This window comes from Trachurus trachurus (assembly GCF_905171665.1).
Source record: "Trachurus trachurus genome assembly, chromosome: 24".
NCBI lineage: Eukaryota > Metazoa > Chordata > Actinopteri > Carangiformes > Carangidae > Trachurus > Trachurus trachurus.
The window spans coordinates 8,928,862-8,942,526 of record NC_139910.1 but is presented as its reverse complement, the minus strand read 5'-3'; the positions used below and the strand labels follow the sequence as shown (position 1 = coordinate 8,942,526).

The 13,665-nt window shown below is 42.1% G+C and overlaps 1 protein-coding gene across 8 annotated transcripts in view; it reads right to left on the bottom strand.

Annotated features, from left to right (window-relative positions):
- syne2a (spectrin repeat containing, nuclear envelope 2a) overlaps nucleotides 1-13,665 on the bottom strand; it is a 91,845-nt gene that overhangs the window by 34,414 nt on the left and 43,766 nt on the right. For 6 of the 8 annotated variants that reach the window (XM_084000557.1, XM_084000561.1, XM_084000559.1 and 3 more), the window contains 23 exons: nucleotides 13,476-13,620; nucleotides 13,177-13,377; nucleotides 12,770-13,029; nucleotides 11,821-11,971; nucleotides 10,893-11,036; nucleotides 10,665-10,796; nucleotides 10,286-10,468; nucleotides 9,985-10,122; nucleotides 9,507-9,692; nucleotides 9,122-9,244; nucleotides 8,481-8,663; nucleotides 8,124-8,228; nucleotides 6,703-6,765; nucleotides 6,118-6,591; nucleotides 5,587-5,673; nucleotides 5,096-5,251; nucleotides 4,255-4,464; nucleotides 4,045-4,134; nucleotides 3,010-3,195; nucleotides 2,654-2,824; nucleotides 2,386-2,523; nucleotides 1,196-1,395; nucleotides 615-747 (listed from right to left, as the gene is read on the bottom strand). In XM_084000557.1, the coding sequence (XP_083856683.1) occupies nucleotides 615-747; nucleotides 1,196-1,395; nucleotides 2,386-2,523; nucleotides 2,654-2,824; nucleotides 3,010-3,195; nucleotides 4,045-4,134; nucleotides 4,255-4,464; nucleotides 5,096-5,251; nucleotides 5,587-5,673; nucleotides 6,118-6,591; nucleotides 6,703-6,765; nucleotides 8,124-8,228; nucleotides 8,481-8,663; nucleotides 9,122-9,244; nucleotides 9,507-9,692; nucleotides 9,985-10,122; nucleotides 10,286-10,468; nucleotides 10,665-10,796; nucleotides 10,893-11,036; nucleotides 11,821-11,971; nucleotides 12,770-13,029; nucleotides 13,177-13,377; nucleotides 13,476-13,620 (3,859 nt within the window). The remainder of the gene's footprint in view (nucleotides 1-614; nucleotides 748-1,195; nucleotides 1,396-2,385; nucleotides 2,524-2,653; nucleotides 2,825-3,009; nucleotides 3,196-4,044; nucleotides 4,135-4,254; nucleotides 4,465-5,095; nucleotides 5,252-5,586; nucleotides 5,674-6,117; nucleotides 6,592-6,702; nucleotides 6,766-8,123; nucleotides 8,229-8,480; nucleotides 8,664-9,121; nucleotides 9,245-9,506; nucleotides 9,693-9,984; nucleotides 10,123-10,285; nucleotides 10,469-10,664; nucleotides 10,797-10,892; nucleotides 11,037-11,820; nucleotides 11,972-12,769; nucleotides 13,030-13,176; nucleotides 13,378-13,475; nucleotides 13,621-13,665) is intronic. The other 2 variants (XM_084000558.1, XM_084000560.1) reach the window with 2 other exon arrangements.

The following is a 13,665-nucleotide window of genomic DNA, read 5'->3' as shown; positions in this document are numbered from 1 at the left end:
GTCATTGAAGTTATTATAGGAGATTTCAAAAAGAAGTGACAATGTGTATTTAATAGGCATAAAATAAAGAAATACCTGACCAATAGATTTGTCTAGAAGGACTGCTGTTAAAACACAAGTGCATTAAAAGACTACTGGCATTAAAATGAGCAAATAAACTGAAAAAGAAGAAATACATGGTGAATTAGTCAGGGATTCAACAGATTGATCTTTTGTTGCGCTTAAAGTCTGTAGTTGACAACAACTTTATGTTTTTGTTGTAGGTTAAAAGGGAACTATGCAAGTCAGGTCGCTTTTTCTCTGTTTTGCTAACCCTCCTCCCGGCCATGTGTATTTGTTTACAACGAAGCCGGCGAGAAATCGATCCAATTTGAGCGGTAGATAAAGACATGTATATCATATACGTGTTACGCTGTGTACATTAGTGTAGTTTTATGTCATAAACAAGAGATTACAGCTCGGACATCTGGTCGGTGGCTCTGATGCTACTGTAGAGCCTCCATTCTCCAGTAACAAGTCATTTAACCATCACAATTACTGAAAAGCTGTTTAATTAAGGTAAAAAATGTAGCATTGTTCCTCTTTAAGGTGTTGTATAGATACAAGATACTCACCAGCAGCTCCACCAGACTGTTGTGAACACACTGCTGCTTCAGGTCTGAGGTGTTTGCCAGGTCTGACCAAGTCTTCAGGTGTTTGTTGGCACTGACCAGCCAGTTACTGACGGAGGTGAAGTCCATCTGGAATCTGTGGGGAGGAACGAGGGGGAGACATAACTCATCCAGCGGAGCAGAACGTACAGTAACACTGCTTCATAGAAAGTCAAGTAACAACTGAGTTTATCCGATTCTAATGAACTGGACTGTAGAGCAGTGTCACGGCAGCACGTTCCACCAGGTTTATTAATAATGAAGATAAGGCACAGTATCAGTATATCTTCACGTTGCACACCTTAACACATTATAGGAGTTGAGACGTTGTGAAATAATAGTTAGTCCTGGACACCTGACAGCTTTGGCCCTGGAATAAAGAAAGACTTTGGCATCCTAATTTTATTTTGTGTCCGTGAAGAATCGCTGAAGTCTCTGTTCCAGACAAAAACATTTCTCAGTCTGCTCGGGCAATAATTATAAACCTGCCTGGCCTCCACTCATGGATAATAAAGACATCTAGAGGAGGAGTTGCTCTGTCCCACCTGGCCCGGACGTCCTGGATGTCTCTGCAGCGCTGAATCTCCTGCTCCGTCCGCCTGAAGGCACTCCTCCACCGCAGCTCCAGAGCGCCTCCTGTCTGGCTGACTGAGGCAGCAAAGCTGGGCTCTGACTGCAGCTCCGTGCGCTGATCCAGGAGCAGTCCTAAAGCTGCTCTGCTCTCATCCAGCTGGGCCAGTGTTTGCTGTGTGACAGGGGGTAAAAAAAAAAAAAAAAGGTGATGTGTGATGTTTTTATCGACCTACAAGTCAATAACAATCGTTCACACTGACATCTGAGGAGAGCGTGAAGGAAATGTAATGCAGTGCAGAGAATTTGAAGTGTTAAAGGAGACAGAGAGACAAATAAAACAAGACTCAGGCAATGGCTGTAACGTAATAAAAAGCAAAAAACACATTATCACCCTGCCTCAGTATCATTGATTTGTGCCATTTGCAACAAGTCCCTTCATCTCTCTGCAGAAATCTATGCCAAATCCAATTCATGCACTTTAAAAAATTGTAATAAGAAGTGGTATAAAAGAGAAATCTGCTCTTATATTGTGTCTGGAGTTGACAGCGATGACGGCCTCTATAATTCTGCCAGCATCTGACAGCTGAACCAAAACACTCAGCAGCAGCGCGATCGTCAGTGTGGCCTTCAAACTGTTCTTTTCATTTGTTCCAGGAAGAAAAACCACACAGAGTCATTCCACACTGAAACTGGCTTCAGGCGTTGTGTCATTTAATTCTGGTATTTGATATAGTATTTCCTTTTAATTCAAGAGCCTAACCAGTCAAAACCGACGACACAGATGTTTCTAGTGCTTCTACAATGAGTTTAATAGTTGTTGTTTGTTGTATATATTTTTGTGTATAGTTTTTTTAGGGCACAAATGAGTTTGTCATAGCTGAGACCAGAACAACTACTGAACAGTTTCCAACTCTTTCTCAGCTGAACAAATGTTCAGATTAAACACATGCAACATCAATACTTTGGCTAAGATCAAGTGTAAACACATACAGCAGTGCAGGCCTGATCTATGACAGCTGTTGGGAGGCATGTGAGGAAATGCAGGAAGATGAAGAAGCAGACTGATGTTTATCAATTTCTGCACCTTTTCTAAAACTAAATCGCAGTAGTTTGACAGACAATGAGTGAAACAGAGTCCAGAGACTTGAGTTTTCAGCTTTACCTTGCAGGCATCTTGTCTGTGCTCTATGACCGACTCCTCCTCATCCTCTCCCTCTGGTTCTCCACTGCTGATGAAGGCTTCAGACTCATCCAGCGCTCTGCCCAGCCGACCACAGCTGTCCTCCCAGAGGCTCCACTCCTAACAGAAACCCCACACATCTATTCTCAATGCAGGACACTTTTCAAAGTACCTTTCACATGAAACTTCTCGTTTATGTGTGTGTGTGTGTGTGGATTTTTATGGCCTTCAGCAAATGTGCTCGACAGACCTGGAGTTTCCTTTGAGAAGCCACTTCCTGCTCCAGAGCCTGTTGCTGCAAAGCTTTGGCCCTGACTTCCAGCTGCAAGCGCTCGTCCTCCTGACACCGGAGAACTTCTGGCTCGCGTTGGAAAAGATGCTGCACAAACGCCAACTGAGACCCGAGGACCTGCAGGAGCCTCTGGATCACGAGAGACCAGATTCATGACAGAGGTGAAGTGAAGTAATTGTGTGGAAGAGTGGAATGAGGCACAATATCTTGTTAAATCTTATCATTGGTTATTTGAGGTCGTTTCAGGACTGCGTGTCTCTTTGAAAACCATCAAGAGAGTGAGTGAAGAAGTAGCTGGAAGCCCTGTGAGATACCTGGTGTCTGCAGAGAGCGGCTTGAAGCTGGCTGCGGTTGTGAACCTGGCTCGTCTGCCTCTCCTTTATGCCTTCTTCTCCCACTTCCAGGAGGTGAGTTATCCCCTGAAGCAAAGAGCGAGAGTCTTGCTGCAGCTTGGCTTTCTCCCCCGGACTCTCCCTCACGTGTCGGCCCAGGACGCACTGCTGAGAGACACAGAGAATAACATTAACTCTGGAGACACAGATCCTCAGTCAGGCTTCTGATCCAACTATAAATGAGTCAAACATTGATTGTTGGAGCCGTTGTTACGTTCATGTTTATTTATGTTTTTGATTTATTTTGGTGAGCTTTTATTTTGGTGAATGTTTATTTTATATGAGCTTCCTAAGAGGCAGGAAGTGAGGCAACGCACAGGGGGCGCGATGGCTGTTTGGATCTGTTAGGTGATCAGTACCAGGTGTTGTTGATCAGAAGCACACAGTATTTTGACTGTGCTGTGTCGATATTGGTTTATGTTGGAAAATTTGTTTACTAGTAAAAAAAATTTGATTTTGTTTGGTTTCAACAATAGAAAGTAAGAAAATAAATGATAGCTTCTTTTTAAAAGAGAAGCGTTACTACATTGATATTGATATACTGTAAATTGATATTAAACTGTGTAGAAGTAGAATAAAATGCTGCATGATGGTCTAGAAGTTTTTCTTTTTCCATTTGGTTCTAATGAAAAGTGAAATGTTGATTAATAATTACAGCCATTGTTGCCATTTTTATCCTTCTGTATCATCAGTAAAATAATGTTTGATATCATAGTGCAGGAGGCACAATTTAATTCAATTCAATTAAAAAATCTTGATGGACAATTGTAAGGCACATGTCAAAACACTAGTCAGTGCACTAATAAGATACGAAGACAGTGCAGAATATGAAGATTACAAAAAAGACGAGACTATAGGATGAGCTAGTAATGGTCTGTAAAGCTTTTATAATTAAAAGATAGTATACATGTGCATATAAACATGTAAACATGTAAAAAGCTGTGTAGTCGTGGTTACCTCCAGACTAGGAGCGTCCTTCAGGCTTGGGAAGGTCTCACTCTGACCTGGTTCAAACTCGTCCAGATCACACAGCTGGTTGATGGGCTGCTATGTGAGAAAAAGTGAAACGTGTTGCTCCTTCAGACTGGTGAGTAAATGTGTTAAAGCCAAAATGTATTTTTTTCATGTAACAAAAGTAATGTGGTTCAATCAGTCTCAGTTTCTAACCTGATTGACTGGTTGATGGTCTCTGGGAGCCAGATGTTGTGTGAGCTGCTTGTTGGATGAAGTGAAGAGCAGCTGGACGGAGCAGAGACAGTCCTGAAGGCAGCTCAGGCAGCGGAAAGCGTCCGGCTGCTCTTTGGAAAGTTCAGGCCTGGTCTGTGACTCCACTTTATTCAACATCTCAACCAGAGTCACCAGCTCCCTAGATACACACTGCACAGGAATGAAGAGAAAGTCAGTGGCTCAGTGCATGTCCTCTTAAAGGGATAGTTCAACATTCTGGCAAATTGGCCCATTGCCATAATCCCTATAGTTTTAGGAGTAGGTTTGTTACCTTTAATTGTCGGTGCAAGCTATTTTTAGAACGGCGGAGCAGAGCTACAGTACGCTACGGAGGTTAATGGGATTTCTTGGTTTCCCTCATCAAACTCATCAAATACACAATCCAACAACTCCAAAACGCTCTGGTGGACAAGTTGTGACCTGCACATTCACCACGCTATGAGATAATAACAGAACGTTACGAGATAGAGTTGTTTTCAAGGCAAATGCAGAGACTGCTTGCTGGAAAAACTGCCCCCAACAGGAACGCACATCAGTGGTTTTGCATAAATTTAGCTCTAAAACAACTCTGTCTGGTAACGTTCTGTTATTATCTCATAGCGTGGTGAATGTGCAGGTCACAACTTGTCCACCAGAGCATTTTGGAGTTGTTGGATTGTGTATTTGATGAGTTTGATGAGGGGTTATGGCAATGGGCCAATTTGCCAAAATGTTGAACCATCCCTTTAAAAACAGTATATTTATATATTTAATTAGACAATATATCCTGTATGTGTTTTACCTCCTGCTGCAGGAGGCTCAGCTGAGGGTCTTCTTCACCAGCGCCACCATGAGTCAACAGGAGGTCAGTCCATGAGTCCAGACAGAGGAGAACTCTCCGAGCAGCTTCATACAACTCCTCCTTCACACCTGGATGAGAAGTGTCTGCAGAATTCACCTGGGAAAAAAACAAACACAAGATTATCACTACTGTATCACTCAGTGCAGGATTTTTATGTTTTTTTTTAAAGAAAGGTTTATTGATCATATGATCTTAGTTTAATGATGAATCTTGCTTCCCATCCATACAGTATGATTTAATATTTCTGGTTTATTATGGTCTCTATACTTAAGTCCACATACTTTAACATCTTAGTACTGAACTTGAAAGCATTTGTTTTGATACAAACCTTTTGTTAAGCTTGTTAAACCACACACATCCCTGTGAGTTGGCATAATGTATCAGAGTCAACAACATCTTTTTATTTCCGGCTCTGTTCCCAGGGCACGTACCATTTGTCTCAGCATGGTGATGGACTCGTGCATCCTCTGGAGAACGGCAGAAACCGAACCAGTTGATATCGACTCCTTTTCTGGAACCTTAAACAAAACCAGGTAAAGTTTCACGGTTGGTGAATGGAAGAGGGAAAGAGTGGGAGGAGTGGATGAGGAGGCAAGGGGAGAATAACGAGACATGGAACAATGAGTTAATATTACAGCTGCATTCATTCATTTTTATTTCAAGACATTTTTTAACATCAGAGACATTGGAATCACAACGATATTTATGTTTTTGTGAGAGCACTAACACACTAACACTTTAAGGGCTATTGGTGCTTCTTATTTTTTTTATCAGATCAGAGTGTTTAGCTCACTGTTGCCCAGGTAACAGATGTGATGCATAATCCTGTTTTCATCTCATCCTCTCCTCCGCCATAATGTCTCTTCTTCCATCACGCATCTATTTTAAAAAATCTGAACCAACATGTCTTGAAAATCCCAATGATCAGAAACCTTGCCTTGTTTCTTTTTCTGTTTTCTTACCTTTTCTCCTGTTCCTCCATCTTCAGTTTGATGCTGCTGCTGAACTTTTTTCAACGTGGTGAGTTTTTGAGCGATCTGGGTATAAAGTCGACTCCACCTTTGCTGCTCCTTCTCATCTCCGTCGCGGTGTCTTTCCCCGTCTCTCTCCTCCTCCTCCACCTCCACCTCCTCCTCCGTGAACACCGAGTCTCTCCTCGGCGTGAACGGAGCTGTGGGTCTGGCAGGAATCAGTCTCGTGTCTTCGACCGCAGCTGCTGCAGCCTGCGGAGACTTTGCAGCAGCCGGGACGACACCGGCAGCAGAGATCAGCGACTCTGCTGCTCTCGACGAACCGCCGACACCAGCTTTAGAGTCCGTCGTTGTGAATCCAGTTTCCACATTTTTAGATCCAGAGTCGTTGGTATCGTAACCCGGCTTCACAGATAAAAGCCCCGATTCAGCAGCTCCAGAGCTCATCTCCACTTCAGTAGGAAACTGAAAGACAAATTAATCTTTCCTCTCACTACTCTGATCACAAACTAACTACAGTGAGTGTCAAAAAAACACATAGAGAACAGATTCCTTCAAAACCAAAACATAACTCACCTTTACCTTTGACAGCGGCTCCATTTCAGCAAAATCCTCTGAGATGAGTGGCTCGTCTGGGTCCTATTATGTGTGTTTCGTATGAATACATAAACGCAGATTGAAATCCATGCACAGACAGACACACAAACACACACATGAAGAGGAAAGGAAAGGTTCCTGAGGAGCAACACATTTCAAGCAGCTGCATCTGACAGTGTCGGAGTGGTTTCTCATTGAAGAGGACTGAGCCTGTCTCACACAGCTTCATATCAACATGCAAAACCTGCTCCCGGCCTCAGCACCGCAGGAAGAGAAAGGAATAAAAGGAGGAAAAATACAGGAAGAGGGGTCCCAAGAAATTCTGAGTTTCATTCCAAAATATGTAGAATAACTAGTAATAGTATTTTTTCATTTTAAATAAGTTTTCACTCTGTTCTTTGTGGCATTTTGGAAGGAAACCCACAGAAAGAGGCGTCCAGAAACATGCGTTCCCAAGCTGTAATTATGTTTCAGATTTACCTCTGGTATACTGCATGTTAGTGTGTCAGAGGACGACGAGTGAGAGCTCTCGTCATCCTCCTCCTCCTCTTCCTCTGAATTAGACACTTCAAAAGCCTCCTGCTTTTAGTGATAAGGGTGAATGATATGATCAAAAATGGGATTTAAATGATAATGGAATAATTAAGTGGCTTCTTTTTTTCATAGTGTCATTTTAAAGTGATATCAGTGAAGCATTGTTATTCAGTATACACGGCCCCATGACTCCAATAACAGTCATCCACTCATTATTGCTTTATTTACATATTCTACACTATAATATAGTGAGAGAAGGGCATTGGACATTTGTGAGGGAATAATGAAGTCTAATAGAGGACTGTATATAAATTTAGCAAATATTAATTTGCTTAAATTTGCTTTTTTTTTTTTTTTGCAGAATAGCTTCTATGGAAAAAACTATTTCTTTCATTGCTATGTAGAGTCTTTAACTAATTTAAATGTGATCCAAAATATGAGCTAACAGCTAAATTGAGTCACGATTAGTTAAGATTCAGTCTGAATTGCATCATAATTGCAGTATAAATAATTAAAGTAATTAAGAATAATAATTTCTCAACAAACAAACTACGATTCAAAGGTTTTGGTTGATCCTGCCTCACAGCCCAGTACGATGAACACATTCAGGGTGATATTTTTTTGGCTGATGGGTCTGTACCAGGCAGGTTCAACCAGTTCCACAGAGCACACACGGTTTTTATTAGGTGGTCGCCTCCTGTGCTCTACTGTACATAAAGCTGCAGGTTATAGTGAATTGGTTTAATCCAAAGCTGGTGGCAAGTTAAAATCAAACATGACATTAGTGGCGTTTGATTAATATTCTGCTTCATTATGACGATGGTTATTATTATTATTATTATTATTATAAGGATAATTATTATTACCTGGACTAAGTGTCTTCTGTATAGCGGCTGTATCTCTTCAGGAACACTGGAGACTGTTGGGACGCTGAGATCTTTCACGGTTTCTTCCTCCAGCTTGATTTTGCTCTGTGTTAAACAAACAGACAAGAGAAGCAGAAAGAAATTTACAAGTGATAAATAAAGTTGTATTGTTGAATGTCATTGCGGTTCTTTCGGCTGCTGTGAACACTGGTTATAACAACAAAAGATGATCATCCATGAGAAATATAAGATTATATAGGGAAACAAACCTAGCAATACACTTGAAATATTAGTTATCTAGAATCCAGAATCAAATTATAATTTCTGTCTGTGTTGCAGTGTTGCTCTGGTTTATACCTCCAGCAGTGAGGTTTGTTCCTGGGTGAGTCGCTCCGCCTCCTCCAGCGGCTGCAGTAGCTGTTTGGCTCTGGAGAAGACCAGCAGACTCTCCTCCGCTCCCTGTGGGAAGTCAAGCTCCTCTTTGCATCTCTCCATGTCGTCCAGTGTCCTCTGCATCGACTGCACGTTGGCCAGGATCACCTGCAGGGAAGAAAACAGGAGGGAGTGAGAGTGACTAAAGATCAGCAGAGGATTTTACAACATTCCCGACAAGTCATTAAGAAAATATATTACAAACTCAAACAAAAATCTAAACTAGTACTTTTACAGTTTTGTTTCTCTTAAACACAGCAAGAAATTCGGGTTTGCTTTCTCATTTAAATAATTTTCTTTCACAGTCGATCAAATAAATCAAATAATTCAAAATTTTCTTTTCAGCTGTAATGTTTCTATTTTATTTTGTGAAACTATAGCAGGGGCTTTGTTTTTAACAAATGTAGAGAAAGCAGCAACAACAGATTTATTATCTTATTAAGTGTCCAGCTTAAATAGCAAATAAATGATGAATATTTTTACTATTATACTTCACCGCTGTTTGCATGTTCTCTGTGTGTATTGCATGAGGTGGCAAAATAAGGATTACAACAGCGCAGCTTCACCTGTCGGTTGTTTAGATGCTCCATTAGAGGGATGTTGGTGTCGTCCATGCAGGATAAAATTGTTCTGATCTTCGGGACGTTCTTCTCCATCGTCTTCAGTTCATCTTCCATCGCCTCCACCACCTGGGGAGGAGATTTTTGAGAGATCTGACTTGTATTTGTATTTTACATGCATCTTAAGAGCCCTCTTTTCTTTATTATAATATATGTAAAATATATTTAACTAGCTTTGTGGAGCATTTACTGTAGAGTGCAGCAACAACGTCCTGATTCCTGCTGAGTAATGACAAACTAAATCGCAAGACATGGCCATAACATCCCAAAATTACACTAATTCATCCAGGTTGGCATTCATTTTTAACAGTAATTTGTATAAATCCGTTACCGCAGCAGCCTGCAGGAGTTGTTGCAGTGGCTCCAGGAGGCTGCGTTGCATTTTGAGGACTTGTTGGTCGTTCTGGTCCAGCTGCGCCTCCTGCTTCCTGATGTTACATATGGCAGAGATCTCAGCCAGCACCGACCTGAAGCCGTGCAGGGTGTCCCTGATCCTCTCAGAGTCTTCCAGGACCAGCTGCAGGAGTTCAGCATTAAAAAATTAAATTTATCATGGCTAAACAGGTGGAGCATGAAAACACTGATCAATTAATAAATAGCTCAATAAATATGCAGAATGAAAACAAGTGTGCAGAACAATCCTGAAACAATGATGTAAGAAAGATATGTGTGTAAAAACAATACATAGATACATTTTTAATATGGAAACCATGTTCTTTAGAGTAAATAAAATATACATCACACATAACAGGATGACATATTAGATATCAAAGGTGGTGAAAAGCTTCAGAAGTTTGTTTCTCACTGACCTGCAGAGAGTTTGCGTGATTCTGGAGACTTCTGGCTGTTGTGAACGAGCAGGGAGTGTTGAGCCACGACTGGGCCTCGTCCATCCAGCAGGCGGCGCTGTCTAAAATGTCCTTTAACTCCTGAAGACAGACGGGGATCTGACGAGAGAAACAGGATAAATATAAGGAAGCAGAAACGCATTTGTACTGTAGTGGAGCAGATTTTTATCATCTCAGAGGCCACGTTTCACATTGAAGCTGCCCGTCTGATTCTGTCTTGATGCTCTCTATTTCTATTTCTATCTAATATCGTAGGTCTGACCTTGCTGAGGAAGGCGGTGCGCTGCTCGGCCAGCTGCGACGTGTTCTGGTGGAGCTGCAGTGGCTGTGTGAGCTGGTCCATGAGGACGTGAGCTTGGTCCGGCTGCTCCTCCGCAAGATCCTGCACCTCGCTCTCCAGGAGCATCAAGCGGCTGTGCCATGTATCCAGCTCACCCCACACACGCTGGAGGACAGAGGGCGACACAGTATGATAACTTTCTAAGATGATACAGGAGATGGGATCCATGCATGGCATTTATGCAATTGTGTCTATTAGCTCTCTGTCAGTTTCAATTGTTTCAATAAAAAACAATTTGATACAGTGTGATGTAAAAAGTCACTTTACGAAATCTTATTGAACTATATTTCACTGAACACACCTTGAGGACTTTCTTAGCATCGCTGACTGTCGGACATTTCTGCTCGAGTGATGCGTTCACTCTTTTAAGGGCAGTACACAGCTCCACCACTCGAGCAGCGAGCTCCTGAGCCGGGCCGCTCATGTCCGTGAGCTGTGAAACACACACACATTCACACACAAGTCACAAAAAAACAAGAGGTTTTGATGGTAGATAATGTGTACTGTATGTCACTGCGTGCCTTTATACCTTCTCCTCTGCTCTCTGCAGGGACAGCTGAACCTCTTGTAACCGCTTCCTGATATCGACGGGAATCTCCTCGTACCGGCTCTGCACAGCGTCCATGATGGAGTTGAGTTTGGACCTCTGGGAGGACAGATCCTTTCTGAGCTCCTGTCGGCATGGAAATGTGTAAGAGGAGATCAGAGAAACATTATTAGAGACCACCAGATGGGGGGGAGCAGGGAGGTTCAAAAGTTTAGCTTCCCCTTATTTGATTAACTTATTTTCCTATTAAAGGTACAGGCAGCTCCTCATGAGTTTAATATGCTCTATCTTTGAAGGAAATGGCGGTGGACCATACAGTGGACTGCTGGCACGTCACAGATAAGATCACTTGAAAAGACCACTGTGATCTAACTTCAGAGGGTCCATGTAACAACAAAAACATCTAAGAACAGTTTGGTTTCTCACTGGGCTCAGGATCACTTTTCCTACCATTACCCTTATTTAATATAAAGGTACACTATACTACGTCAAAGTTTCATCATTGCATCACAGATAAATAACCAAACATTTATTTCTGAGACAGACTGTGTTATTTTTTCCACATACAACAACTTTTCCTTTCCAAAATCCTCGACAAAATCTCTAATTTAGCTGTTACGCTGCACACAACTGGAACAAACTACCAGCAGAACTGAAGTCAGCCCCAAATAAAAACATTTCTCTTTTCATGTGCTTATGGCTGAGCTCTTTTTAAGAACTTTAAATTTTATCTATTTTCTTTTCTCTCTCTATTTAAAAAAAAAAGTTTGTTTTTATGCTGTTCTTTTTAAATGTTTTGTCTTTATGTAAAGCACATCGAGTTGCCTTGGTAGGAAATGCGCTATATAAATAAAGATGCCTTGCCTATGCCTGAATTCCAGTTTCATGAAGAGTCATAAATAGGACTGACCTGTCGTTTGCTGCGATCCGAACAGGCCTCCAGCGTGGGGAGCATGGCGATCATGTGTTTCTCCACTTCTCCGATCTCCTCCTGGACCTGCTGTCTCTCTTTCTCCTCTGCCTGGGCTGCAGCCACCACCTGCAGGTTCCTCTCTTTCAGGCTGTGGGGAGAAACAGGAGAACAGTACTGTATCTTCTCAGCATCTCCAACACAAATGAGTCATCACTTTTTTACATCTGTAAACTATAGAGCAATAAGAATCGTCAATAACACCGGATATCTTGAGCATACAAACGCATTATTCATAAAAGCACAGACTCTGAAATTCACCGATCTGGTTAAACACAAGACTGCACAAATCATGTACAAAGCAAGATATAACCTTCTCCCGGGTGAGGTACAAAATATGTTTTTGGAAAGGCAGGCAGGGTATAAGCTGAGAGGGGAACTGAATTTTAAGAGAGTTAATGTAAGAACAACTCTGAAAAGTATGTGCATATCAGTCTGTGGGGTGCAATTGTGGAATGGTCTGGAGAATGAACTCAAACATAGCACAACTATAAAACTGTTTAAAAAGTTATATAAAAACATATTTCTGAAAATATATGAGAATGAGGAAAAGTAGGGTGGAATATCATTGTGACTACATAAGTGATGATGAAACTGAAAGTGAGTCTGTGACTGTGACTTCTTGTATTCTGTTTATCTGATATTATGGATTACGAAATGATGGAGTAGTGATAAAGGGGTGGGAACTGAAAAGCTCGGCTTCCTCCTGCTCCTTTTCGAGCATTCTTTGTTTATGACTTAACTGAAATACTTGTTTGGGAATTATTTTTTAGGACACTATAATGTGTTACTTATTTTATATGACTTTTTTTCTCTCTCTCTTTTCTCTTTTTTTAATATGTTCGAAATAAAGACTAATCAATCAATCAATCAATAGTGAAATCCCCACCTTCTGACATTCTCCTGGATCTTCACCAGTGTCCTGCCGACCGGTCCGGGGCTGGTGGGGTCCTGGGAGCTGGATAAGCTCAGTGCGTGCTCCAGTCGGTGCTCCAGCGAGGCCAAGGCCTGCTGCTCCTGCTCCAGACCGGCCTGGTGCATCTCGGCCTGCTCCAGAAGCTCCTGGGGTTTCTCCTGAGTGAAGCTCACAGTGGAGGAGTCGGGCACCTCCGCCTGAAGACTGGCCAAGAAGCTGCAGCACTGCTCAATCTGAAAGGAATCAGATTCAATCTTTAAAATATTATCTGTACATTTTCTTTATGTTCTATGTGATTGATGCGATTTCGATTCATTTATTTGTGCAGCTGCTCATGTTTAAATGCATGAAAAGATCTGTGGTCGGTGAAGTGAACTCACACTTGTGGTGATGTCCTTCCATTCCTCTTGTCTCTGTTCGGCGTGAGCCATCAGGACGCCGACACCGCGTCGTAGCGACACCCAGCGGCGCCAGAGGGCAGCCAGCTCGCCGTCTTTACCGACTCCACAGCCCTGCATCGGACACCCGGCCCTCAGCTCTTCTATCTTCCTGGCGAGGTTGTGGAGATCCTGGATCAGCAGCTTCACGTGGAGATGAATGTAAATTTCAAGTTAAACTCACTCAGTACAGATACAATGATGTTGTGTCTTGCTAATCAACAGTTCTGCACTGAACGCACCGTAGATCTCGTCTGATGAGCAACACATTTGTCGTACGATGTGACCTGCGCTGCAGCACATTCAGAAAGTCTGGCTTCAGACACAGACAGACGTTGACGTATGTCATCATGGCAGCTCCTGTGGTTTTGTTGTCTTATGGCACAACTGTGAGAAATCAGTTTTATGAGTTATTATAAGAAATAAACATAT